The sequence below is a fragment of the Polistes dominula genome, unplaced genomic scaffold (genome assembly GCF_049000335.1).
Source record: "Polistes dominula isolate Pdom_NZ unplaced genomic scaffold, Pdom_raw_medaka contig_20, whole genome shotgun sequence".
NCBI classification, from domain to species: Eukaryota; Metazoa; Arthropoda; class Insecta; order Hymenoptera; family Vespidae; genus Polistes; species Polistes dominula.
Genome location: NW_028301147.1, coordinates 8,557,258 through 8,581,763, shown reverse-complemented (window position 1 = coordinate 8,581,763; position 24,506 = coordinate 8,557,258). Strand labels below are relative to the sequence as shown.

Below are 24,506 nucleotides of genomic sequence, written 5' to 3'. Positions count from 1 at the left end.
GAGTGACTTGGCGAAATGGCAGCTTGACCGAGTTCGGCTCTTCTTTGAACAAGCCGGAACCACCAGCGGCTGTACGACTACCATTACTACCACCACTAGCATTACCATTACACTATCACTGATATCGTCAGGCTTAACCACCAACAGGAACGGTCTGCTCTCTCTTCTAGTGGTGTATCTATTACTAAGAAGAAAAAAAAATGTTCTGTATCTTTGAGATCACGGTGCGCAGTTTTACGAAGAGATAAAAAAAACCGCCGCGAGCCGTTAAGATAGAAGAGAGAGAGAGGAAGAGAGGAAGATAGAAAGCAAGAGAGACGAAAAAGAAAGAAAAAAGAGAGAGATAGTATTCTTGTATAAAGCCAGTTCATGATGCGTTTCACCCTTCGTTTGCCATTCCCTCTACCTTTATCTATTCTGCTATCTCGACTATTTCTCTTCCTCTCTTTCTCTCTTTTCCCTCACTTTCTTCTCATTCTTTATGTATAAATACAGACGTATGTCGTCCCTGAAACGACACTTGCTTTGGCTCCTGCACCATTTAAATCTTAGTATCATTAACCCTTTACAGTCAGAATGTTGTACACTCAGCCAAGCATGATATACCTACGGAGTATATACATCAAGTAAGATCATACAACGTACATACACATTTTACTTACTTACATCGAAATCTTTATGAGATCAACCTACCGCATCTTCTCACACTTTTCGTCGTTCCTTCTTATGTTTTATTCTTAGTGACTCGCGAAAAAAATATCTTCATCTTACCTTACCTTACCTTACCTTACCTTACCTTACCTTACCTTACCTTACCTTACCTTACCTTACCTTACCTTACCTTACCTTACCTTACTTTACCTTACCTTACCTTACCTTACCTTACCTTACCTTACCTTACCTTACCTTACCTTACCTTACTTTACCTTACCTTACCTTACCTTACCTTACCTTATCTTACCTTACCCTACCTTACCCTACCTTACCCTACCCTACCCTACCCTACCCTACCCTACCCTACCCTACCCTACCCTACCCTACCCTACCCTACCCTACCCTACTTTACTTTATCTTACCTTACTTCTCCTCTCCTACAGTCCTTCGTAAAGCTCAATAAATTGGAATTAATCGTCGCCCGGCGAGCACGAAAGATCGATCCAAACCTTTTGTTGTTTGCTTGCTTACTTACTTGCTCAAGCGAGATACCTACGTTTCGTTTAATACATATATGCGAGTATGAGTTTACGTTGACGTCTCAATTTTGTATGTCCATACTCTTTTCTTTTAATCATTCGAATCGCAAATTTATTCATTCATAATGATCTTTGATCAAATACTTGAATCAAAAAAAGTGGGCGGAGGAAGGAAAATTAATTTAAAAGTGGGGATATCAGTTAAGGTCACGTAACAGGTTCACCAAAAAATATTAATGAAACTTGTTTGGAGACTATTCGCTTAGTTTTTAATTAAAATTATGCAAATCCATGATTAATGATGCAGACCATCGTCCGATTTCAGAGGTGATCGTTGAATATGTAATTGTGATACCGAAGTAAACAGAGGAGAAAGGAGAGAATAAAAGAGAAGAGAAGGAGAAGGAGTGAAAAGAGGTAGTTCATAAAAGAGAGTAAGAGAGAGAGAGAAAGAGAGAGAGTGAAAAAGGATGAGAGTTGTGTTCGTATCTGAGTAAGATTCCTTTCGGGATATGAACGTCACGAAAGTTCTTCGCTTTAAAGGTTAAGAACGAAAACTTTTGCGCCATCATTTTGACGTAACAAATCACCTGAAGACCCTTTAATTTCAGCTTGAAATATATTCCTTACAAGGATAACGTGAAAGACGAAAAAAAAAACATATAAAAGGAAAAAAAGATATAATTATTAAAAAGGCATCATCGATCCTCGAGTCCGAAGTGTTAGGAAATAAACGTCTCCCATTTTATGGGAATAAAATTGCAATTGTTACGCTTGAATTGTCATTAACGTTGTACCACTATCTTACGAGGGGGGAAAAAAGTTTCTGCATCGGAGAAGCACAGACAATGGCCACTCCTTTGTTGTTTCCTGCGAATAATCGAACAAAAATGTGAATGGGGGAAAAAGGAGAAAAATTGAGAATGAGTAAAAGAGAGAAAGAGAGAGGGAGAATCATGCGTACGTACATCCAAGTATATAGGAGCAACTCGCCAATCTGAAATTCATCGATCACGCGCTTTTTCAAACCACATAGAGGAGGAATAATTGCGATATTCTTCATCAAGTCAAAGCCATTGTTCGATTATTGAAAGCCTCGTCGTCGTTCTACTAGAAACGTTTCGGAATTCATAGAGTATATATATACTCACTCTCGACTCAGTTTACTGTAAATAGACTGTCCATCGTATGACAAAGAATGAAATTACAACTACGTCTCTTTGCCTTTTTTCCTCACTTCTTCTTTCTTTCTCTCTCTCTTTTTATTTTTTTTTTCTTATTCTTTATAATATCATCGAAGAGATAGAACAAATTGTTGGATTTCAAAACATTTCTTTTTTTAACAGTTTTATTAAATGATACATCGATGATTTGTTTCCTTTTGTATTTTTTTTTTTTTCATTCATTGAGTTGAAACAGTCAATGCATGATCTCCGAATATATGTTTTAATAATCGAATCGAGTTTGACGAGATAAATATTCGATTCGCAATTTAAACGTATAATATACACGTGTGTATATATCTGTGTTGGTACGATATATAAAAGAAAGGGGCGTACTAAGCGGATGTATCCACTCCCGGTGGAATAAAATAGCCTGCATAATATCGCTTTATTTCCGTTTACCTCTATTTCAATGGCGGTTTTACAATGTTCGTTAGAAGATAAACGTATATGGTTCTTTCCTAGTGCATTGTCTTCGCGTAAAACATTAAGTATAACCAGATTATGTATTATTTAACTAGCAACGTATTTTCGTATTAATATTAGAAGTTTTATTTTTCTTCTTTTTTTGTCTTTTTGAAAAATGTAGATTATCTTTTTTTTGTAATTCATTTCTATGTGCTTATTTCCGATCGGAATTACGCTCAAAGAGATACATATGTTACAATTACGTTCATCTTTCTTTCTATCTCTCAAATTTCTTGAGAATTCCAAAGATATAAATGGAATCGACAAACGTGCATAAGAATGGCTTCGATTATTCGAATAATCCTTTAAACTGATTAATCAGCTTCCCGCTGGAAAGATAGTAGATAAAATACGAGTGGTTTATTGTTGTATAATGCATTTAATTTAAAGTACCGATTGTATAATTCATGAGTTTTTCGGTTGGATGAATAAAACAGTAGGATTTTCAGAAAACAGTTTGGGCGGCCTCTCTCTCTCTCTCACACTTTCTCTCTCTTTCTCTCTCTTTTTTTGTATCTACCTATCTATCTATTTATCTCTCTCTCTCTCTCTCTCTCTTTCTTTCTCTTTTTCATTGAAAGCTCTCGCATTATATGAAAATAAATACCAATTAACATTTGATAGCTGATACGCATCTCTTAAAACTTCATACTTATGGGCTTCGCGCATATATCCATGTGAGATTTTCACTAAACAATAGTAATCAAAGATGTCGAAGTGACGTGTGTTTAATGAGTTAACAACATAAATGGAATTCTTTGATACTTTAAAACAAGCGTGCTTCCCTTAGCGGAATAAATCGTGTCGGGAGTAAAATCACGAGTACGAGTAGTTCTCTAATTAAATTTGTTCGACTTTGTACCACGCTTCAGCATCCAGCGATATGGTAATTTCTAGGATTAATTCGATTTATCCACTAGTAGGTAATATTAAACTACAAATCCAAACGAGAGTCGAGTAGATAAAGGCGATAGAAAACGTGGAGCTTCATCAAATTTTAATACGTCGAAGATAGACTTATGAAAAAAATATCGAAAGGAAAACAGAGGAGGAGGGAGGGAGGGGACTGTCGAACAGATGAGAGAGGAATGCGTTGTTTGATCTTTTTTTTTAATTCTGAGATTCTTGCACGATCCTTCTAGGTGTTTTTATTAGACAAAATTAGAGATGTACGAGACTTTAGTTATATATTCGTATATGTATATATGCTAGCGTTTACTTTATGAAATCAGTTAATTCGCAAAATGACTAGCTATACCCAAAATAACTATAATGACCTGCTTAAATATGAAGAAAAGCAAAATTACATACTTCAACTAGGTAATATAAAATTTATAAGAGTAGAGTAGTTAAGGTATAAAATTAAAGTGTAATCCGAGGATTAGATTCGATAGAAAAGCACGATTAACGGAACATTGCTTTTCAAAATACTGAAAGAAATAATTTCATTTTTATACATTAACTAATAGCATCTTGTTAATTTTAATGTTATTTAAAGTAAAACCTAGATTCTCCGTGATTTAAACGAATCATACAATTTAACGCTGACATATAATGTGTGTGTGTGTTTTGTGTGTGTGTGTGTATGTAAGTTGATTCGGCGAGGTCATTGAACTGTCCTGAAACAGTTCGAGAATTAAACAGGAATTGATCAATTGGGAGATTAACAAAAGCCGAATAGCTGAGGTACAATGGCTAGAGTGGCTTGCATACCAGCTTACACCGAAGCATAATTGCTACTTTATTATTTCTATATGTGCATATAGATGTGTAGTGTCCACACGTTTGTACGTAGAAAAAGATTCATCTTTCTCATCAGCTTTATTATTTTATTATCGACGTGCGAACTGTACAACTGCTTTCATTGTAACAACGTTAATTCTTTTATCATTAATTGCATTTATATATGTAGAATTGGGTTTAGTGTAGAGGTGCGAGGTTAACGTACACCCAGTTTAATCCTATTGATAAAATATATTTAAAATAAGCATTAGAAAAGATACAATAAAGGCTTCATAATCTTATGATAAACACCGATATACGCAACTGAACTTTTTCAACTGAATGACGACGAACAACGACTGATGACGACTGGAGACTGGCGACTACTCATGACGACTCAATACCCGCTCCTTTATTTCCATCTGCATGCTATTCACGAATTTTCTAAAACGTCCAGTCTGATGCAATAAACAAAACATTAGTATCGTTCGAGGACTTTGCAAACTCACACAGATTTACACAACTTACACAACTTACAAAGCAGACCACGCACCTTCTTTCTTTATTTCGACCGTCGGTTAGTTTGTACCTTATTCTTTTGTCGCCTACACTTATTTTTGTTTATTCTTCTACCCTTATATCGCTCCTACCTACATACAGGTTTAATATCGAGATGATATGAGTTCACGCTTCGTAGTATGCAGTCGCATACAACACACACATATACAAAGCTTAGTAGCCAAGAGTGGGGCCTACGAAGCAACGCATATAGGCACCGTGCGAAGTCATGGTAGGGGAAGCCGAAATGTACACTAGCGCACGCAGTGGATAACTTTGGCAGTAAAAGACGGTGTTTTTTATTTTGGTGTTCACAAAACGTACATGTGACAATTAATTTTATGATATTTTTATAAAAATGTATAATAGAGTTTTCCTTTTTAGAAAATAAAATATAAAGAAAAGAACTGAATACTAGATTTTCATCTACATCTGCGACACTTAAAACTCTCCTACATATATATTTATTTTTTTTATAACAATGTCACATCGTACTTTATCTGCTTGCCAATATTATTTAAAGTTTGATCTACTGTGGCTATAATTTAACTTTTTATTTACTACAGTAAACGCTACAGCTTTCATACTGTTTTTAAATTATTAATTATACTTACATTTTAGCGGTAATTTTTGCATCATAATTGCACAAGATTGAAATTTTATTGTCACGTGGTTTGACATGCAAAAAAAAATGTTTTTAATAACAAAAATGAATTGTTATCGCAAAGTCCTATACGTTTAGATATTAAAAACCTCAGCAGCAGCGTCTTTTAGTTCCATAGATACCATGGCGCTACCATGGCGCTGCAATCACGCACGGTGCCTACAGGAGATCGAGAATAGGAAAAACTGTATAGCTATATTCTGTCTCATTATCTCGCAAGCTCAATCCTATATGTTTGTTTCTTTTTCGTGGCCGTTTCATCGCCATGCTTCATCACTCCGCTACAGCGCTGCGATGCATCGCCCCACTACATCGCCGCGTTTCATATTTTCATATCACCCCCATTTTAAAGAAGTTTTCACTTCAAAAATGTGACACAAACTTTTTAATTTTCTTTTTATTTCTATCTCACTTCCTCTCGATATTCAGTGAAGTAAAAATAGATTCAAGTTGATAGTTTAAACGTATTTTATTTGCTGTAATCGTTTTGCGTCAAAGCTAACACATTTTTACGATATTCCGGAAAAATTTCGGATAAGATTCGTGAGAGAAGGCTGCACCCGACACTCGGCAAACTCGTTCGGGAATTTTCAAAGGAAGCCATAACAGGTGAATGAGAGCAAGCGAACAAGTACTGAGATCCATCCTCCATGTACACCTAAACTGGAAGATCCTTTGCAGATATTTCTTCAAAAATTCTTATTCCTCGGAATCGGGGTGCACTTTAGCGGAACGTACGTACGAATGATTTCGTCTCGGTAAATTTACACGAAAGTTTCCCTGACGAAATGGAGATAAAAATAAATATACTTATATCTACGTGTATATCTAATATTTATATATATATATATATTTATAAAGTGAAGTGAGAAATAGAGAAATAGAGAATACAAAATACTTAATATGAGAGTAATCTGTTATAACAGTGAGATCTCGATTCGATTTAGGCGTGGCACGGTTTGAAAACCGTTAACGCACTTACCAAGTTTCCACTTGTGGCCTAATGAAATGAGTATAGTAATTATAACGGTAAGACGATGCCCCAACACCAATTTACACCCGTCTCCCCGTAAAAAGAAAAAGACTTAATAAGAAACGGAGAAAGATGGAAAGAGAAAGAGAGAGAGAGAAATTGATTCACGCGAGTGGAAAATTAATTTCATTGCCGAGGTCGAAGCTATTTTTGCTTCACCATTTTCTTCCATCTCTACTTCTCTTATTCTTCCGTTTGCTCATTCTCTCTCTCTCTCTCTCTCTCTCTCTCTCTTCTTTATCCTTCTTTTTCCTTTATTTCTTTCTTTTATACTACTTGTCGCAACAAAACTGACGTTGATTTCCTCGTACAATTAAACTGAGCACTGTCCAAGCTCTTATTCATTACGGGTGTTACTTTTACATTAAACAGACGGCTTCATTCTACGCGAGAATTGAGAGTGAACGCCTGCGGAAACACGTCGGCTGAGTTACTTCTCTCTCTCTCTCTCTCTCTCTTTATCTCTCACTTCCCCAGTAATGGCAATGTTCCCTTTTGATTAAATCAAACGATCTCGAAAATGCGTAGGTATCGCATTATGCATTGAGAATTAGATCTGCACGAACGCTCCTTTATAGTACTTCACCTAACAAACGCTGCAACGTTTCGTTCAGTTGCGATTAATATATTAATTAAATAACGGAATGAAATTATATAATGTGACTAATTGAAAATTGATACTACACATTTATTTTCATTCAATTGTAAACTTAAAAAAATATTTACGAACAAATCGTAAATTAGTTGTTAAAAATGTGTCAAACAGTGCAATATGGAAAAAATAGCGACATAAGTATTGTACGTACAAGGACGTAATGAAAAGATATGACAAAATTGGCACAAACTGTTACCAACGTTTCGATCTCTTTCGAAGTAAAACATTAAAAAACCATGAACGTGGAACCGGTTTGATCGGTTCGGGTATTCACGCTTAAGTAACTCACATGCTGCCAACCGTGAGTTCGTTGAATCCTTCTCAACGTCCTCCATCTGTGCTGAGATGATTCTACGAAAAAAAGAAACGGAAAGGTTGTACACAGAAAGAAAACCGGAAAAACTTGCTTATCGTTTGGCGAGATCGTGAATCGCGAAAAAAAATTTGCACAGGTCTACGCGAACGAGCATCGAACGAAAAACGATTTCCGATCTTCTTCGACAAGCTTCTCCAGTGCTATCTAGAAGCGAGTATTATCTTTTTATATCTTACCTTGTTTTAAAATTCGCATTACTTTTATTGGTGCCGTAGAACTCCGTGTAACTTTGAAGACACGCGCTTTCATATATCTGATTTTATTTTTTTTTTAAGGAGTGGGGAGATTTAACATTTTATTTCATCCAACCTTAATTAAAATTATTCGTTAGTTCGTCACGGTAGATTAATGTTTTTTAATTATTAAGTTTTACCCTGCAAAATCTTACTCTCATATTAATATTCCTTACGGGCCACGAACGCAAGTTTGTTCATCGAAGCTTTTCTTTTTTTTTCTTTTTTTATTAGTATTATTATCTTTTTTTATTATACAAAATCGTAAATACGAGGAAATTAATTATTTTCCATTTTAAAAACAGTTATTTTATTACTCTTATCGCATCCTACTCATAGATCTTCGTTATGGTACGATAAATTTACTTTCCACCACTATTTCTCATATACATCGGTGCACTCGATGGACATTTAACGCATCTACCATGCGTAAATATCGCGAACGAGATTCACTCTATTCAGTGAATAATACAGCATCGGTGAATGTAGCTAATAATTCGCGTTCACCGAGCTCAGTGCCCGATGTTCAGACCTAACCGTGGACAAACAGATTTGCAGGTAATAATTTCCCGTGGGGTGACGTGTGTGTAACTCTTACGCGGTACGCGTACTGTCTCTACGGTAAACGGACAATAACATGGAAAGTGGAGTTGCATGATATGTCGGAAAAGAAATGTTATGAGAAAGAGAAAAATAGATAGAAAGAGAAAAATAGATAGAAAGAGAAAAATAGATAGAGAGAGAAAAAATAGAGAGAAAAAGAGAATAAGCAAAGATAGAGGAAACAAGAGAAAGAGAGAGAGAGAGAGAGAGAGAAAGAATGAAAAAGGTGAAAATAGAGAGAAATTGCAAGAGGGAAATAGGGTAAATGTTTTGCTTCCTTGTTTAATTACTACTTACCACTGTGCTTAGAAAGCAAACGAAATGGAACTAAAGAAAGATAGAAATAGAATCGGAAATAGATAGAGAGAGAGAGACAGAGACAGAGAGAGAGAGAGAAGGTCGAAGAAACGAGAAGAGACACTAGAATAACGTGGAATACGCTTGAGAAGAGAAGAGTAGAGAGGATTCCGTTAAGCTGAAAGGCATTTCGAAGGAGAAGGAAACCTCTCGAAATTCCTATCAGAATTGGACCTCAGCGTATCCTAATGAATGCCGATGAGTTCATAGATAACGATGAGTACACTATGATCATAGAAGACGTGGAATATATCTAATGACGTAAGATCGAAATTATTGGTCATCTTATTTTTTTTTGTTTCAAAAATTCGTCTTCTTTATTATTTTTCTCTAATATTTTCATTTGGGACTCATCCAATGAATTTCTCCAAGTCATTTTCCAAGAGATATGTTTCGAGCGTGAAATAGGATTACAGGTTCAGCCGCCATGTGTTTCGCGGACGGTGGAGTTGGTAATTCTATCAGGATTGTGGTATCTTTCTCTCTCTCTCTCTCTCTCTCTTTCTCCCTCTTTCCTGTTCTACCTCTCTGTGTTAGTGCAGCTTCTCTAATTAATGTCGATAAGGACGATAAGGTCGGTTGATGCAGCAGTGCAGAAAGCTTAGACGGAGCTTGTTTGCCGTCGAGAGGCTGTAAAAAAAACACTGCGCCCACGAAGAAAAAAAAAGAAGAAAGAAAAAAAGATAAAAAGAATGTTATACGAGTAAAGAGAATTTCAGGAAGGTTTTAAATATAGGTATATATGCAAGAAAGCCAATGAAAACATTGAGAAAGAGGACCAGAGATAGAGAGAAAGAAAGAGAGACACGATTTTGCATTTATTTAGAATAATATAATACATTTATATATATCATATAACATATATAATATGTATATATGATTGAATATAAAAATAGTTCCTATATTAAAACGTCTAGACTTATTAATTTTAGCAAAAAAAAAAAATGAAAGTTATTTTCAAATAGATAGTGATATAAAATTGCATTCTGTATTCTCATTGATTTTCAAGTTGATCGAAAATTTACTTACTTCGGTTTAAGCTTTTTCGATCGATTGATAGCAGGACGATGGTAGATGGGACGATATTGCATCGTAAAAATAGCAGAAATTTACGTTCAACGTAGATGGGAATAAATTTTGCGCGAAAGAACTCGCCGTTCAGTAGGGCATTTCTGTTTGCACGGAAAAAATAACTTTTGAAAAATAGTTAAGTGATGGATTATTTAACACATTCGCGTCGGATGACGCTTAATGTCGTCATTTAAGATTTTCACTTGGGAGCGGATGACGCTTTATGGCAGGATTCTACTTTAATCGCTCGACAAAAATGGTATATTTGTCAATTTTTTATTAGAAAACTAAGAAAGATATTGATGTAGGGTTTATTGTGCTTAATAAATATACTCTTAAAGTACATTAAAAATTTTTTTTTATTTATTTTATACGCTCTATATACATTGGAAAGGCCCTTGAACAGAACGCCTAAAAATAGATTAGCTTTTGCGCTGTTGATAAAATCTTGAGATCGAATTATCTAAAATGAAAAAATCGAATAGTTTTATGTTCACTAAGACTAAAGCAACCGATGGTAGCAGATTTTTTCATTTACAAGTACTAATAACAAAATGGCGTCAGTTGCAAAAAAATTATCAAAATATCTCTTTTTTTTTCTTTTATTTTTGCAAAAAAAAAATAATACAAATAAAAATTTTCTTATAAATCTGCTACCAGAGGTTGATATATGTGTATAGATTATGTGGTAAAAATTTCAGACGAATCGAATAGCTACTTTTGGAGATTTTATAAACAAGCGGTATAAAAACGTTATTCCGAGAAAAACGCATTTAAAGTTTTTTTAAGTAAAAAATCACGAAAAACGTTAATTTACGCTTAATCAGCGATACCTGCACCATACAGTATTCCTTCTGACTGCTACAGAAGATAATGTTCTTCCAGTCTAACTTGTCTTTTTTTTGTTCTGCTCTCTTTAGAAGCTTCAGACGAGCGGCGATTTTCTTTGACAACGCGCTCGTTGTCTCGTTTGCTGGCATACTGAGCAGCGATTTCGCCGATTGTAATGCCCACTACCTCAATAATTTTCAAAATTGGTTGACGATTGATTTCGTATCCAGTACTGATCATCGGACACGAGTCAATGAATTTGTCTCCACACTTACAAGTGACACAGACTTTGAAGCCAAGGCCTCTCTGGCCGTATTTCGAAAATGAAATATTGCCTTGGCACACGTTACACTGTATCCACTGCGATAGCAATGAAAAAACCGAAAAAAACTGTATCATGCTGTAGCCTGCGTTGCCTTTAATTTTCACATCGAAATCTGTATCTTTGGTTTTTTGCAATTTCGCTGCCGATGCACTCGCATGAGCAGTACCTCCATCGTAGGTGTGCTGGTTTCCTCGGAATTTACGCTTTTTGAATTTAGATCCTGGACGTCCACTTGTAGAACTGTGATGGTATGATTTCTTCGAATCAATTGCAAATTTAGTATACTCGAAGATGTTGCTCTGTTGAATTTCGAGACACGACTGCTGCTACAAATCTGTTGCTACAGTACTATAAAGTGTCGTTTGCACCAAATATATATAGTGAAGGACATATGCGGAAGAATACACTCCTAAATCTATTAACGGATAAGCAGAAATAAGAGATTTATAATAGTACGCAGCTGCTCGAACGAACAAAGCCAGATATGAGTAGGTTCACCGCGCGCGTCAAATTAGCGCGCACAAATAGTTTCGAGGGACGGAAAAGTACAGTTACGATGCTCTGATCTTTTTGAAATTTTCAGAGAGTATTCTTAAATATATTTACTTACAAATAATTGAAAAAAAAAAATTTGAAAAAAATAAAGTTAAAAAGTAGAATCCTGCCTTATGTCGTCATTTAAGTTATCGTCCATTCTTTAAAAATATCATTTTTTCTCCACTTATTACTAGATTTTTTTCATATGTGGACATTAATAATGAACTGAGGAATGTTTTCTCAATAATGTGTCTTATCGTTTCTTCCTTTATACGTTTATCTATACTTATTCATTGTTTAACCAATGCTAATCGTATCCAGTATCTGAGCCCTGTAAATAAGCACTCTGTGTTGTTTTGTATTATCGCTCTACAAAGAGAAATCTATCCTCAAAATATATTCTCTTTTTTATTTATTCAAAAAATATTTAACTAAGATTTTAGGAAAATTGGAATGGAATATTACTTAGTATCAGCTTTGCTACTGAAACTGAAATATTCTCTTCGTAACTTCCAACGATATAAGAATAGATCCCGTCTAAAAAGTACAACTTATAGAAATTTATTCAATAATTTACTATTTGTGAATAATAAAAATTAAGTGTCATATTTTTCTAAAAATTCCTCAAAATGGAGGAAGAATTTCTTTCGGAGACATATGAAGATTCATTATCAGATCTCGCTGAAAATGAAAGTGACAGTGAAGATTCTGATATTGATGTGTAGGAGCTGTAAAGTTCCTCTACATATTGAAAAATGTTTTCAAGCATACCATACCAAAAAAAAAATATTAACTTACAATATACATATAGCAAATAAAATTTGAAAATTATTAAAAAATATATTATATTTATAATTGTAATAAATAATAAAAATATTTAGAAGTATAATTTCAAATCCTCATTATTGTGTATAAATAAGCCCTATTCTCCCTTCTTTAAAATTTATTACTGAAATATTAATTACATAAAAAGTTATAGCAATTTTTCTAAACCCGATTGTAACGATTGGCCAAAAACGGCCCTGTTTCCGTGGTAAGTACAGTCAGCAACGCCCCGACGCGAATGTGTTAATAATATACGTTACATAAATTTGGATTAAAACGAAATAAATTAAACGTAATCACAAATAAAAATATTTGACCGTAATATTTGGAACTTTTCGTTTTCTTTGTCCATATATAATGACCAATAAATGAAAATAAAAAAATAGAAGCAAATAAAAGGAATACCGGTAAAAATGGAATAAGATAATGAGGATCAGTAGCAAAATCAGCGTAGCTTTTCTAACTTAGAAACTCGCGAAAGGTCGGTAAAAGCTCGTCGTTGTCGTCGGTTAATTAGATTCGTACTCATGGCGTAACAATGACGGTATTAAACACCGTTAAACCACAAACTCGTGAAACTACATCGGTACCGAACTGTAGGAGTTTCTTGCGTAGAATCCTTAATTAGAGCGGTGAAGATCTATTTCCGTAAGCTTTTCGGCACTGGGGTCTAACCGGTAGAAAAGGAAGCTTGCACCGTAAGTAGAAGCTCGTTCATTAAGGCTACGACTCAGAAGAAAAAGCCGTTCGATAATCAGTTTTCGTTAGTGGCAGACATCTACCCCTCCGCTTTTCGTTCTTCCTGTTTTTCCTCTTAAGCTTAAGTCCTAAGGCTTCTCGGGATTTATATTGGGATAGTAATCAGAGTTACCAGTACGTTTAATGCTCTACTTCTCCTTTTCCCTCTTCTTATTCTTCTTATTCTTATTCTTCTTATTCTTCTTTTTCTTCTATTTTTACGTCGATGAACTTTTACAGATAGCATTTCTCTTGGACTAGCATAAAATAAGAAATATCTAGCTGTCAACGAAAAAGCGTGTCTAATTACGAGTGACAGAATCGAGAAATTAAATATAAAAGCTGTCGAACAATCATATAGCATTAAAATATCTGGGTCAGTTGCTCTTATATACTATACAATTATAGATTATTTTGTAATATGAAAACTTTTTTTCGTAATACAAAAATTATAATACTTATACACATATAAATATATATATATTGTAGGAAAAAAAACTAGTATTCAGTTCTTTTTTTGTTATATTTTATTTTCTGGAAAGGAAAACTCTATTCAGGGAATACAAGAAAAGATTAGGAAGGCCATAAAACCATAAACAAACCTAAGAATTATCGGGATATACTGGTGCAATAAAAACCCTTTGTGCAGTGTCGGGACCCTTTGAAGAATTTCGGATTCCTATGTAAACATATGCGATACCATAAAAAAAGATAACATTCCGATGTTCTAGATCAAGTTTCTTTATGCATAGCTTTCACTACCAAAAAAACATAGGCTGTACCCATTGATTGACTATAGGGGGTGTATCCTTTTGCTATTGGTCAAAAGGATTCGTAATCCCCTTCCCTCCCCAAAGAGGTGTAGCTCATTTCTGATATAAATATGTGGAAAGAAGTAAGAAAATGTCTTTAGTGCTCAGTCTGTATCTGTCCTTAGTTAGTTTTAGTCTATATCTGTCCTTAGTTAGTTTTAGTCTGTATTTGTCCTTAGTCTTCAGTCCTCAGTTAGTCCGTCTGTATCTGTCTGTGTGTTATCTGTTATTCTGCAAATCAGTCACACACAGTCGGTCTTATATTTGTAACCCTTTTGTATTCTGTATTTTTGTAACTACGTCACTTTGTGTAAACTTATGTAAATACCGCTCGACACCACATCATCATAATTTAATAAACTATATTATATCATCTTCAGTTTTATATTTCTCTCGGTCTGAACCCCCACAATGTAAGAATATAACAGAATTTACCAAATTTGAGTATCTCCGATCTAGATACATAGAATGCATTCGTGACAAATGAATGCTTCTGTTATTTTTAATGAAGCATTTCGAAGAGATACGACATGTCGTGAGAGATTTTTTTTGGTCTACTGTGTTATAAATAATAGAAAAAACGAATGTGGGGATGGGAGGGGAAAAATAAAGTACAGAAAACACAATAATATCAACGTTGCAAGTGAATACAAGTAGCATCCAAAGTGGCTTATATAACGGTATGCGAATTTGTGCTCAACGTTGCCTACACTTATGACCTGCACCAAACTCGTATCGATAACAGACTCTAGTGGAACTCTCGCTCGGGACTTGTAATTAGACTCGATAAGACGGATTTCCGTAGAATAGGTATACGAGTGTTTGGAATAACGAGGTATATCTACAAGATAAAACTGAGAAAAAAATAACTTTTCTTCTGTATTCTGTTGCATAAACTACAACAAACTATAGAATTATCAAAGTAACATGATATTATAAACAGATTTTCCCATCAATTACCAAACGGACCCAGAAGAAAAAGAAAGGAAAAAGAAACAAAAATCTTTAGCCTCTCTATTTTTATTGAATAATCCTATGCTTTGTTCTCTTCTATCTACTTGTCTATCTTTATCAAAGAAAGAATACTTTCAAAACATCTTTCCTATCCTATCGGTCTAAAATTATAACGAGAAAAAAAGATTTTCAATCGTTAACAGCCTTCTTTTCTACTACCGTTAAGGTGGTGGTTACCGAAGGTGAATTAATTTTAAACAAGATTCAAAAGTTTGGAGAGAAAGCTTCTCGATGGAGCTCGAGGCCGATGGAGCTCTTTTCCAAAGACTGTCAAGAAGAAGAGGTGCTTGAGAAACGCTCCGGGCCGAATAAATGTTAGCGGTACTAACGGTGCAAGCCGATCGATCGATACACTACCCTGTAACTTCATCGCCCCACCCCTCACCCTATCTTATTCCTTCTTCTCATCTCGACATTCTCTACGTGAGATCGCAAATACGTTTCGATAATGTTATACGCCTGTTACAACTTTTTAAGTCCATCTTTTACATTATACACGAGAGGTAGAGACAGATATATATATATATATATATATATATATATATATATATATATATATATATATATATATATATATATATATATATTATGTGTGTGATCGGTTAGTTAATCGATATTAACCGTTTGAGTCCCAAGCAGCGCGATCGCGCTGTTCACATTTTATGTTGAAAAAACCCAGTACATTTCGAGCATTGTAGACAACTGACGGTGCGCTCATATATATATAACAAATGCTTACAAGTAGCGCTATCGCGCTGCTTGGGTCTTCTCTTACTCATTTAGAAAAAGCGCGATCGCGCTGTTTGGGATTCTTCGACAGTGTTTTTTCAATACCGTCTGGGACTCAAACGGTTAAATCGTTTATCTATCCGATACTTATCTTCGGAAAATCTTTGATACAGATCACATGGATAGATGGGCGAGGCAATGTGCAGCATAGAGGTATAGAAACTACCAAGGAACTCTTCGACGGTGGTCCTTTGTACACGGTTAAATCGATTTTGAAAGTGATGCCACGCAAGGAACACGACAATACCACCTTTACCTGCCAAAGTCAAAACGCGGCTGATCGGACACCGCAAAGTGCCAAGTTACGTGTCGAGGTAAGTCGACTATTTCATTAAGAAAATTTCATTTCGATCGAAATAAATTTTGTTTATTTGTATAATTCTATTTCATTGTTATTATTATTATTATTATTATTATTATTATTATTATTATTATTATTATTATTATTTTATTATTTTACAACGGAGACCAACGACGGGTGAAGTTAAAATCTAAACGGGAAAAGGAAAAGTACTGTTTGGCTTTTCGTACGGTGGCCGGAGGGCAAAGTTAACACGACCTTCTTGTTGAATAGAAGCCGGCCAGCATTAACGAGGCGAAGAATAATTAACGTCGTTTCTTGAGAAGTGGTTCGCGTTATAATCGTCTATTGCCGGCGGCGTAACTTTTTACCTTTTGACTACGTATTTCGTTCCTTCCTTCGTTACCATTTTATGTTGTTTTTCTTTTCTTTACTTTTCTTTTCTTTTACCTTTTTTCTCTTTCCCCTTTTTCTTAGACAATAGATTGATTACGAGCACGAACTTTACTAACTTTCCTTTTGGAATATTCTTTACTTTGGATATTAGATAAACGTTTGGTTATCTTAATTTATCAATTGAGATTAACTCACGATGATTATTTATCGAGTTAAATTCTTAAAAATATTGAGAAACATTTTATTAATTTAGATCCTCAATAAAGAAAAATTGATTTAATCAAAACACCCAGATAGTATCCAGCAACGTATACTATCGAAAAAGATCTCTCTCGCTCGTCGTTTTGCAAAAGATAGGAAATATTACCGCAAACGGGAAACAGGGGAAAGAGTCAGAGAGAGAGAGACGAGAGACGAGAGAATGAGTGCCGTCGCGAGCCCCAAGGAAATACTCTTTTCTTGGTAGAGCGAAATTACTTTCTTCCGTGTGTCGTCGTCAAAATTTATGTACGATAAGATCGTAAGATGGGAACTTTTGAAAATTTTCTACGTAGTCTGGATGGTCTTGTTCCGTGTTAAAAGAAAGTGTCTTTCTCTCTTTCTCTAGATTTTTCTCTTTCTCTATTTCTCTCGTGAAACAAATCTCTCGTAAAGTTTCTGATCCTAGAGAAGATAGTATACCACAATTCGTATCACTTTTTTATAGGTATATGTAAAATGTTCACTGACTAAAAGTTTTCACGAATATTCCCATCGAAGAAAGGTGATACTTGTGAGACAAGATCGTCCGTCCGAGCTTGACCTATTGTTTCCGATCAACTTACTTTGTACCAAAGATGTTAGACATTAAGTGAGAATCATTCTTATACTCGAAACTCGACTACATTTTCGATACGTATAAAATATCTTATATACGTATGTGTATGTATTTATCGTTCGATTAAATTAAAAAAAGAAACAGTAAATTTAACTCTTTTTAAATAAATAGATATAAAGAAAAAGAAAGAAAAGAAAACATTTTATTCGCAATAGCAGTTATACCAAACTATACAATAAAGTTACCATTTTTCGATTGTCTCGATTTGCATTGAGAGATAAAAGAAGAGAAAAACTTTTGAAAATGTTCATCTCTCTCGCTTCTCTTGTTATCTCTTTCTCTCTCTCTCTCTCTCTCTCTCTCTTTCTTTTTTTCTTACTTCCTTTCTTTCTCTATTCTCTATCTGGATAGAGAATTTGATCTCGAGTAAAACGAGTCGAAAGTCTCGAGTCCCATCTCGCGAAATCCCTTAATAAAATTCCTTTCACAAGTCCAACGTCGAATTGAACTCGGTGTCACAACTCAAGCACAGCAAACTAAAGTTGACTAAAGCAAATACATTTTTTGAAAACGAAATTGAGATAAAATGTCAGACTTATGCATAATTACATACAGAATACATATAATAATAATAATAATAATAATAATAATAATAATAATAATAATAATAATAATAATAATAATAATAATATCTGCAAAATTACATAGCCAATTTAAAGTAATAAAATGTTTTATTGAAAAATAAATAAATAAAACAAATTATTTTTCAGGTACGATACGCACCGAAGGTTTCACTAAAAATCCGTGGTTCTGGAGTATCGGATAAGAAACGTATCGTAGAGGGAACAGAGTTGAGGTTCAAATGTCGCGCCGAGGGCAACCCCCCAGATATGGAATACAGGTGAGTGTTTGTGGTTATTCACAACAAGGATGAATTCTATTCAGGTTTTACCTGGTCTCGTGTAGGAAGACTACGTTGTTGTTCTTAATAGCAGAGGTCACTTCACGAGTCTGACAAAGACCAAAACCAGAGAACGCAAAATAGAACGAATGATCGATATCCGTCTGCAAAGAGGACAATGTCAAATTCAGGACAACGTATGCGCGCGCAGATCGTGCGCGCGCTATAGCGTGCGTCCGCAAAACGATAGCCCGCGGCAATTTTTACAATTTTTCTATATTTCTATACCTTTTATGATTTTCTTACATTAGACATAAATGATTTATTGTTAAAGATGATTACAAATTTTGAAGAAAAAAAATTGGAAAAAGATGGTACAAATGCTTAATAATTTCAACGTATTTATTATTATTATTATTATTATTATTATTATATTTATTATTATATAAGTATGTCAAATTGTTAGAATCGTTTAATAATATATTACTTTTAATTAATTATATACAAAAAAAAAAACAATAAAAAGTTAATTAATATTGTTATAATGAGGATAAGGGATTAAATTCGTTAGATATCCGGAACGTCCAGTACGCACATCGAGCCTTGTTTGACCCATATAATCGTTCAAGTTTTTAGGACACGTTCACGAAGAAGCCTTCCCTTTTCTAATAAGTACGGTCTTTAGCACGACACACCTTTTGCGTCTTGATTTCATTGTCTCCGGCGACGCGTCAGCTCTCTCCCTCTTTCCGGATCTGGAAATTGTGATCGATCGTTAAGGCCTCCTTCCCCGGCCAGACATTTTCTAAATGTTTCATAGCTTATATTTTACTTGTTATTTTTTTTTTCGTAAAGATCACCACGACGACATTTTTGTTCTCGAAACGAAAGTAATCATATGCTGTTTTTTTAATATCGTGTTAATATGTTTTTTTTTTTTGTTAAAAAAGGGGAAAAAAGAAAAGATAAATAATTACGTAGGCGTAAATTTTATTAAATAGGATTACAAAAGCGCTTAAAAATATTCTTTTAACAAGGATCTATTGTATCTGCTTCGCTTGGGATAGATCAGTTCTGTCATGAATGAAAGCCGGCATAAGCGATCGGATTACTATTTTAAGGAAGCGAACTGAACGATCGGATTACCGTCTCTTTTAACAAACCCTTCTGACAAGTCCAGGAGAAAAAAAAGAAGATCGTTTTAAAGGGAATGGCTCATTGAACTCGGTTGCGAATACATTTTCCGTTCTAATCTATTTTACATTTTGCTGATAGCTTCTTCTTCTTCTTTTTCTTCTTCCTCTTCTTTCTTAACTGCTCTTCTATCTATTGGTATCGACGAACTTCCGAAAAAGATATCTTTTCGTCTCTCCCTTCATGAAATAGCCTTCATTCGTTCGTAAGGTTAAGGGCTAAGACTGTGATCAACGATCCGTTTCACCATAATGTCGAATTTCTTTGGAAGAAGAAGACATTTCTCTCTTTTGGAAAGTACGGTTGTACAATTCGTTCGTTGAATTTTCGAATCCCAATCATTGTCAACGTCATCATTTATTGGTAGCTCTTTTGGCTTTTAAACCGTTCGCGGTACGAGTCCGATAAAATCGATTCTATTGTGTGCCTCCTGAATGTGTTGGTACACATCGTACCATTTAAGAGGGACACGAATCAGCTAAGTCGTTCGAGTACGACTTCAGTTTCTGTCCTTTTATCGTAACCGAGTACGATTCTAAAATGAGAAAGACGGATAGATGGAAAGAAGAAGAGAGAGAGAGAGAATGAATGAATGGATAAGGTACAGAATGAGAGAAGGAAAAGAAGAATGAAAAAGAAAAGACTCGACTATGTCCAAGCCATTTCGTTTATTATCATTTGAAACGATGAGATGATTTTCTTGGTGATCGTGTAAGAAGAATAAACGTCTTCCACTCGAAAATATCGTTTCTTTTTCGATTCGATCGATATTTTTCCTTCGTTTTATATTGTTCTTTTTTCTCATATTATTTTGTAACATTTCAAAGTGATAAGAAGAAATAGATAGATAATGGAAACAGTTGTCCTGTTCGCACGATAGAACAGATTTATTCGAAAACGAAAAAAATGTTGTATATCCTATTTGAAGAAAAAGAATATACATAAGAAATAAAAAAAAAACGATAAAATGAAAAAAAATGAGTAAAATACGAAGATTCTTCTCGTTATCGATCATTCTTTGTTTTCTTTCATCTCTTTAGGTGGTTTATCAACGAGAAAAAGGTCATCGGAGATTACACGACGGAAATGATCATTCACAACGCGACGCGAGATCTTCACGATGCGATCGTAAAGTGTGAAGTTCATAACGATGTCGGCAAAAGCGAAGAAACTGAGACGCTAGATATAACATGTGAGTATAATACACGTAAATCTACACAGAGATCGTTTATATATATATATATATCCCCACGTGTATATACTTGTGTATGAACATAACCGGGACACAGAGTATACACATGAAGCCTTCTTTTCACGTTTACGAGCGGAAACTTTAAATTCGACTCCGGAGACGAAATCATTTTTACCGTCGTGCCCGCTCGACGCACTCTAGAAATTACCTTAAGTAGTAAAAACGGGACCTGTGCAGTGACTATGGTTTGAAACAAAGAAAATGAAAAAAAGAGGGTCGTAAAGTTAGCACAGTTTAAATGGAGAAATTATGAAAATTCACGCCTTAGTTTGTACATTCTTAATTTAAAAACTAGCGTGAAAATTGTTCGTGGTTCATATGGATAATAAAAAAAGGGTATTAATCTTTCGGGTGGGGTGGTTTTATTTCGTTTGTTTTTTTTTTTCATACAGATGGACCACAATTTCGACATCCACCCGTATCCGTAGAAACACATTACAGTGCAACAGAAATCTTACAGTGCGACGTTGATGGAAATCCCACACCCGAGATTCTATGGTACCATGAGGATTCGGAACACGTGGTAGCCAGAAGCCCAAATATAAGCGTCTTCGTCAGTCCTGAGACATCAGGACGTTATTTTTGCAAGGCTCTCGTACCAGGTTTTCCTTTACTGACAGGTTCAGCCAACATTTTTATTCGTGGACCACCTAGCATAGTGTCGCAGAGGATTCAGTACGTGCCGGACGAAGGAGTGGTCAAGGTAATTTTTATTCTTCGGAATTTCACGATTTTTCTTGATTTTCTTTATTAAAAGAGAGAGAAATCGTTCAATTTATCAAGAACGTTTGTTTCCTCCTTGTCCATTTAATAACTCTTAAATTGACACGATATTATTTTCTTATTAAATCATCAATTATAAGATAGAGACTTCGAATGATTTTATTTTTCTACAAAAAAAAAGAAAACTATCAAAGCTTTATAACTTACATATTGAATCGTTCGAATTTTCATATCCCTGACGTATAAAGTAAATCGTTTGTCATCGATAGAATAGAATCCAGGTCAGGATTCTGTGACGGTAGATTTTTCGATGATGCTAACTTTTTTTCTTCTCACATTGATAGAAAAAGTAAGACGGATGTCTTATAAACCTTTTTATTTTGCGTTAGCCCTTTAAACCCGATACTTAATCCTTACTTTTATTCTTTTTTTTTCTATCGTTTCTCATTGATTTTTCACAGGTAAAATGCACTGCGATATCAGTACCAAAAGCGGAATCCGTAGTATGGAGTTTTGCCGGTCGTGAGCTCAATTTCTCGTTGAACAATACGCCGTTCTACGTTCAGGAAGAATATACGCCGGAGAGAGTCGTCAGCACCGTCACGTTGGACGATCCAGTATCCGCGTATTTCGGGGATTACAACTGTACGGTGACGAACAGCTACGGCACGGATTCTGTCATAATCAAGCTGACAGCACACAGTAAGTTCATTTTATACTCGACCTCTTTCACTCGCTAGTAACGTAACTCGTTCCTATCCTACCTCACCCCGACATCAAAAATTTTATAAATCGTTGTAATAGAACGTTGTTCTCTCTCCGGTCTTTTTTCAAAGTATATTGGGTAGCAACGATTATTACCTTTTACAAGGACGGTTATATTAAAAACGCGATATCAACGATTCTCCAGGTTAGAAGAGAACTTTCCAACATTTCAAAGTCTAAAGTTTGAACATTTTCGAGTTTTTGTTCGTCTCTTGGGGTCATAAAACAATTGATAAAACAAAACAGATAACACAGATAGTATGCATACAATACAATACAATACAATACATACGTTTGCGAGTTGACACGCAAGATTTTAACTAGGCGTGACGCTTAGCGTTGATTCCAGTCGATTGGCAAATGATTCTCATCATCGTTGGACTCGTTGTTTGCTTGATCCTGGTTGGCATTATTGTTCTACTCATTCTACAATGTCGTGATCGTATTAAGCAACCACGACCTAGGACGGCACAAACGCAAGAAACTGATATGCGTGAGTATTATTATTATTATTAGTGTTTAACATTTTGTTATTTTCCTTTACTTTGTATATCCATATAAATATATACATATTCATACTTATACCTTGTGGAAATATAGAAGAAACAGACTCGAATGCTGATCGTTATCGCGAAAGCGATAGAAGCAGCAATCTCTCAGATGTCAAAGCAGACATACGAGCGGGTTCCAGCGTTAGCAATGCAGAAAGCGTTACAGCACTTGACAGTGAAGGCGAAGGAAGTACTCGAGGAGTGAATGCATTGGCACTTGCTGGACCTGTTCCTAATCCTCTTGGTTTCCGTTATAGCGCAGACTACACGGAACCATCCTTTCCACCAAAAAATAACGTAAGTCTTTAAAAAAATATTCATTTGACAATTATTCTCAATATTTTCTATTTATTTTTAATACAATATATACAATCCCAAATCAGTCTTAATTATATTTATTCATGGTTGGAACAAGCATAAACGTTATCGATAGAATCCTTTCGTATGTAAATCAAGCTCAGTCTAATTATTCGAACGCATTGACTTATGCAACATAGGACGGTAGCAACAATAACGGTTATGTGCCATACGTGGATTACACGCGGGACTACATGCCACCAACAACGCAAGGAATGGGAGCGTCACGGGAATCCCTGAGCAGGATACCATCCGGTGGAATCCTCGCATCGAAGAAAATTGGACTGAGCTCGGCGAACTTGGGAACATCCACTCCACAAACGACGCCGGTCATCGATCCACGTTTTTCCGCGACCTATGGCAACCCTTATCTCAGGTAAAACTTAAAGACCTTTTCTACAATATATCAACAATAACTCGGTCTTCAATATATTGATTTAAACTGTTATTGTCTTATTTAATCAATATTGAGAAAGTTCTTGAGTTGAAATTTGATGGAAAATATATTTACAAGTATGTTACTTTTACATACTCATTAATATATAGTGTACATACATATGTATAAAACGTATGTATACATTTATATACATATATGTCAAACTTTTCTCGTCTTTACACGGTGGAGTACTTTAGCCGATAATGGAAGCAAACGTCTCCATAGTTCGAACAGGAAACCGATTTAAGACAACGCGTCGATGAAACTCACGTAAAACTCTTTGTTAATATCAATTATGCAATATGCTCGCTCGTTAATGGATGTCATTCGTGGTAAAGTTTATCCCGGTCATCTTATGCTCGTCGTCGTAGCTTTCTCCCACTTAGTCCAACAATATAATCTCATTATTTTGGGCTTGTAGAATCGATAACTAATCGCAAGGATTATTACTCATAACAGGATGTCAGCAGCTGAACAGCTGAGGCACGCGCCACATACTGCAGTGCCCGGAGTCACGCCAGCTCCGCCACCATATACTCAAGCGATGAGGATGAATAGCTTAAACACCTTGAATGGTGCTGGACCACAGGTAAGATTTCTTTAGAATACTTTTTTTCTATACTCTCAGCTTATTAACAACGTATGAACAAAGGATTTAAGTTCCCTTTTTTAGCCCACTTTATTATTCTATCTTCTTTATTCATTTGCGATTTAATATAAATACTTTAAATTTATATAATAATAATTATAATAACCGTGTGTGTGTAAAAATAGATATATTTATAT

The 24,506-nt window shown here is 35.0% G+C and overlaps 1 protein-coding gene and 1 long non-coding RNA gene across 4 annotated transcripts in view; one reads left to right on the top strand and one right to left on the bottom strand.

Annotated features, from left to right (window-relative positions):
* Positions 1 to 24,506, top strand: part of LOC107071963 (irregular chiasm C-roughest protein) — a 162,321-nt gene that overhangs the window by 126,337 nt on the left and 11,478 nt on the right. Inside the window, exons 4-12 of one of the 2 annotated variants that reach the window (XM_015331469.2) lie at positions 16,141 to 16,341; positions 18,312 to 18,442; positions 20,677 to 20,828; positions 21,281 to 21,591; positions 22,073 to 22,313; positions 22,726 to 22,869; positions 22,977 to 23,224; positions 23,425 to 23,660; positions 24,180 to 24,309. In XM_015331469.2, the coding sequence (XP_015186955.1) occupies positions 16,141 to 16,341; positions 18,312 to 18,442; positions 20,677 to 20,828; positions 21,281 to 21,591; positions 22,073 to 22,313; positions 22,726 to 22,869; positions 22,977 to 23,224; positions 23,425 to 23,660; positions 24,180 to 24,309 (1,794 nt within the window). Of the gene's footprint in view, positions 1 to 16,140; positions 16,342 to 18,311; positions 18,443 to 20,676; positions 20,829 to 21,280; positions 21,592 to 22,072; positions 22,314 to 22,713; positions 22,870 to 22,976; positions 23,225 to 23,424; positions 23,661 to 24,179; positions 24,310 to 24,506 lie in introns of both variants that reach the window. The other variant, XM_015331468.2, reaches the window with a different exon arrangement.
* LOC149030978 (uncharacterized) overlaps positions 1,002 to 24,506 on the bottom strand; it is a 99,407-nt gene continuing 75,902 nt past the window's right edge. The window contains exons 3-4 of one of the 2 annotated variants that reach the window (XR_016178195.1): positions 7,806 to 7,867; positions 1,002 to 6,608 (exon numbers count right to left, since the gene is read on the bottom strand). This is a non-coding gene — a long non-coding RNA (uncharacterized LOC149030978). Of the gene's footprint in view, positions 7,868 to 24,506 lie in introns of both variants that reach the window. The other variant, XR_016178194.1, reaches the window with a different exon arrangement.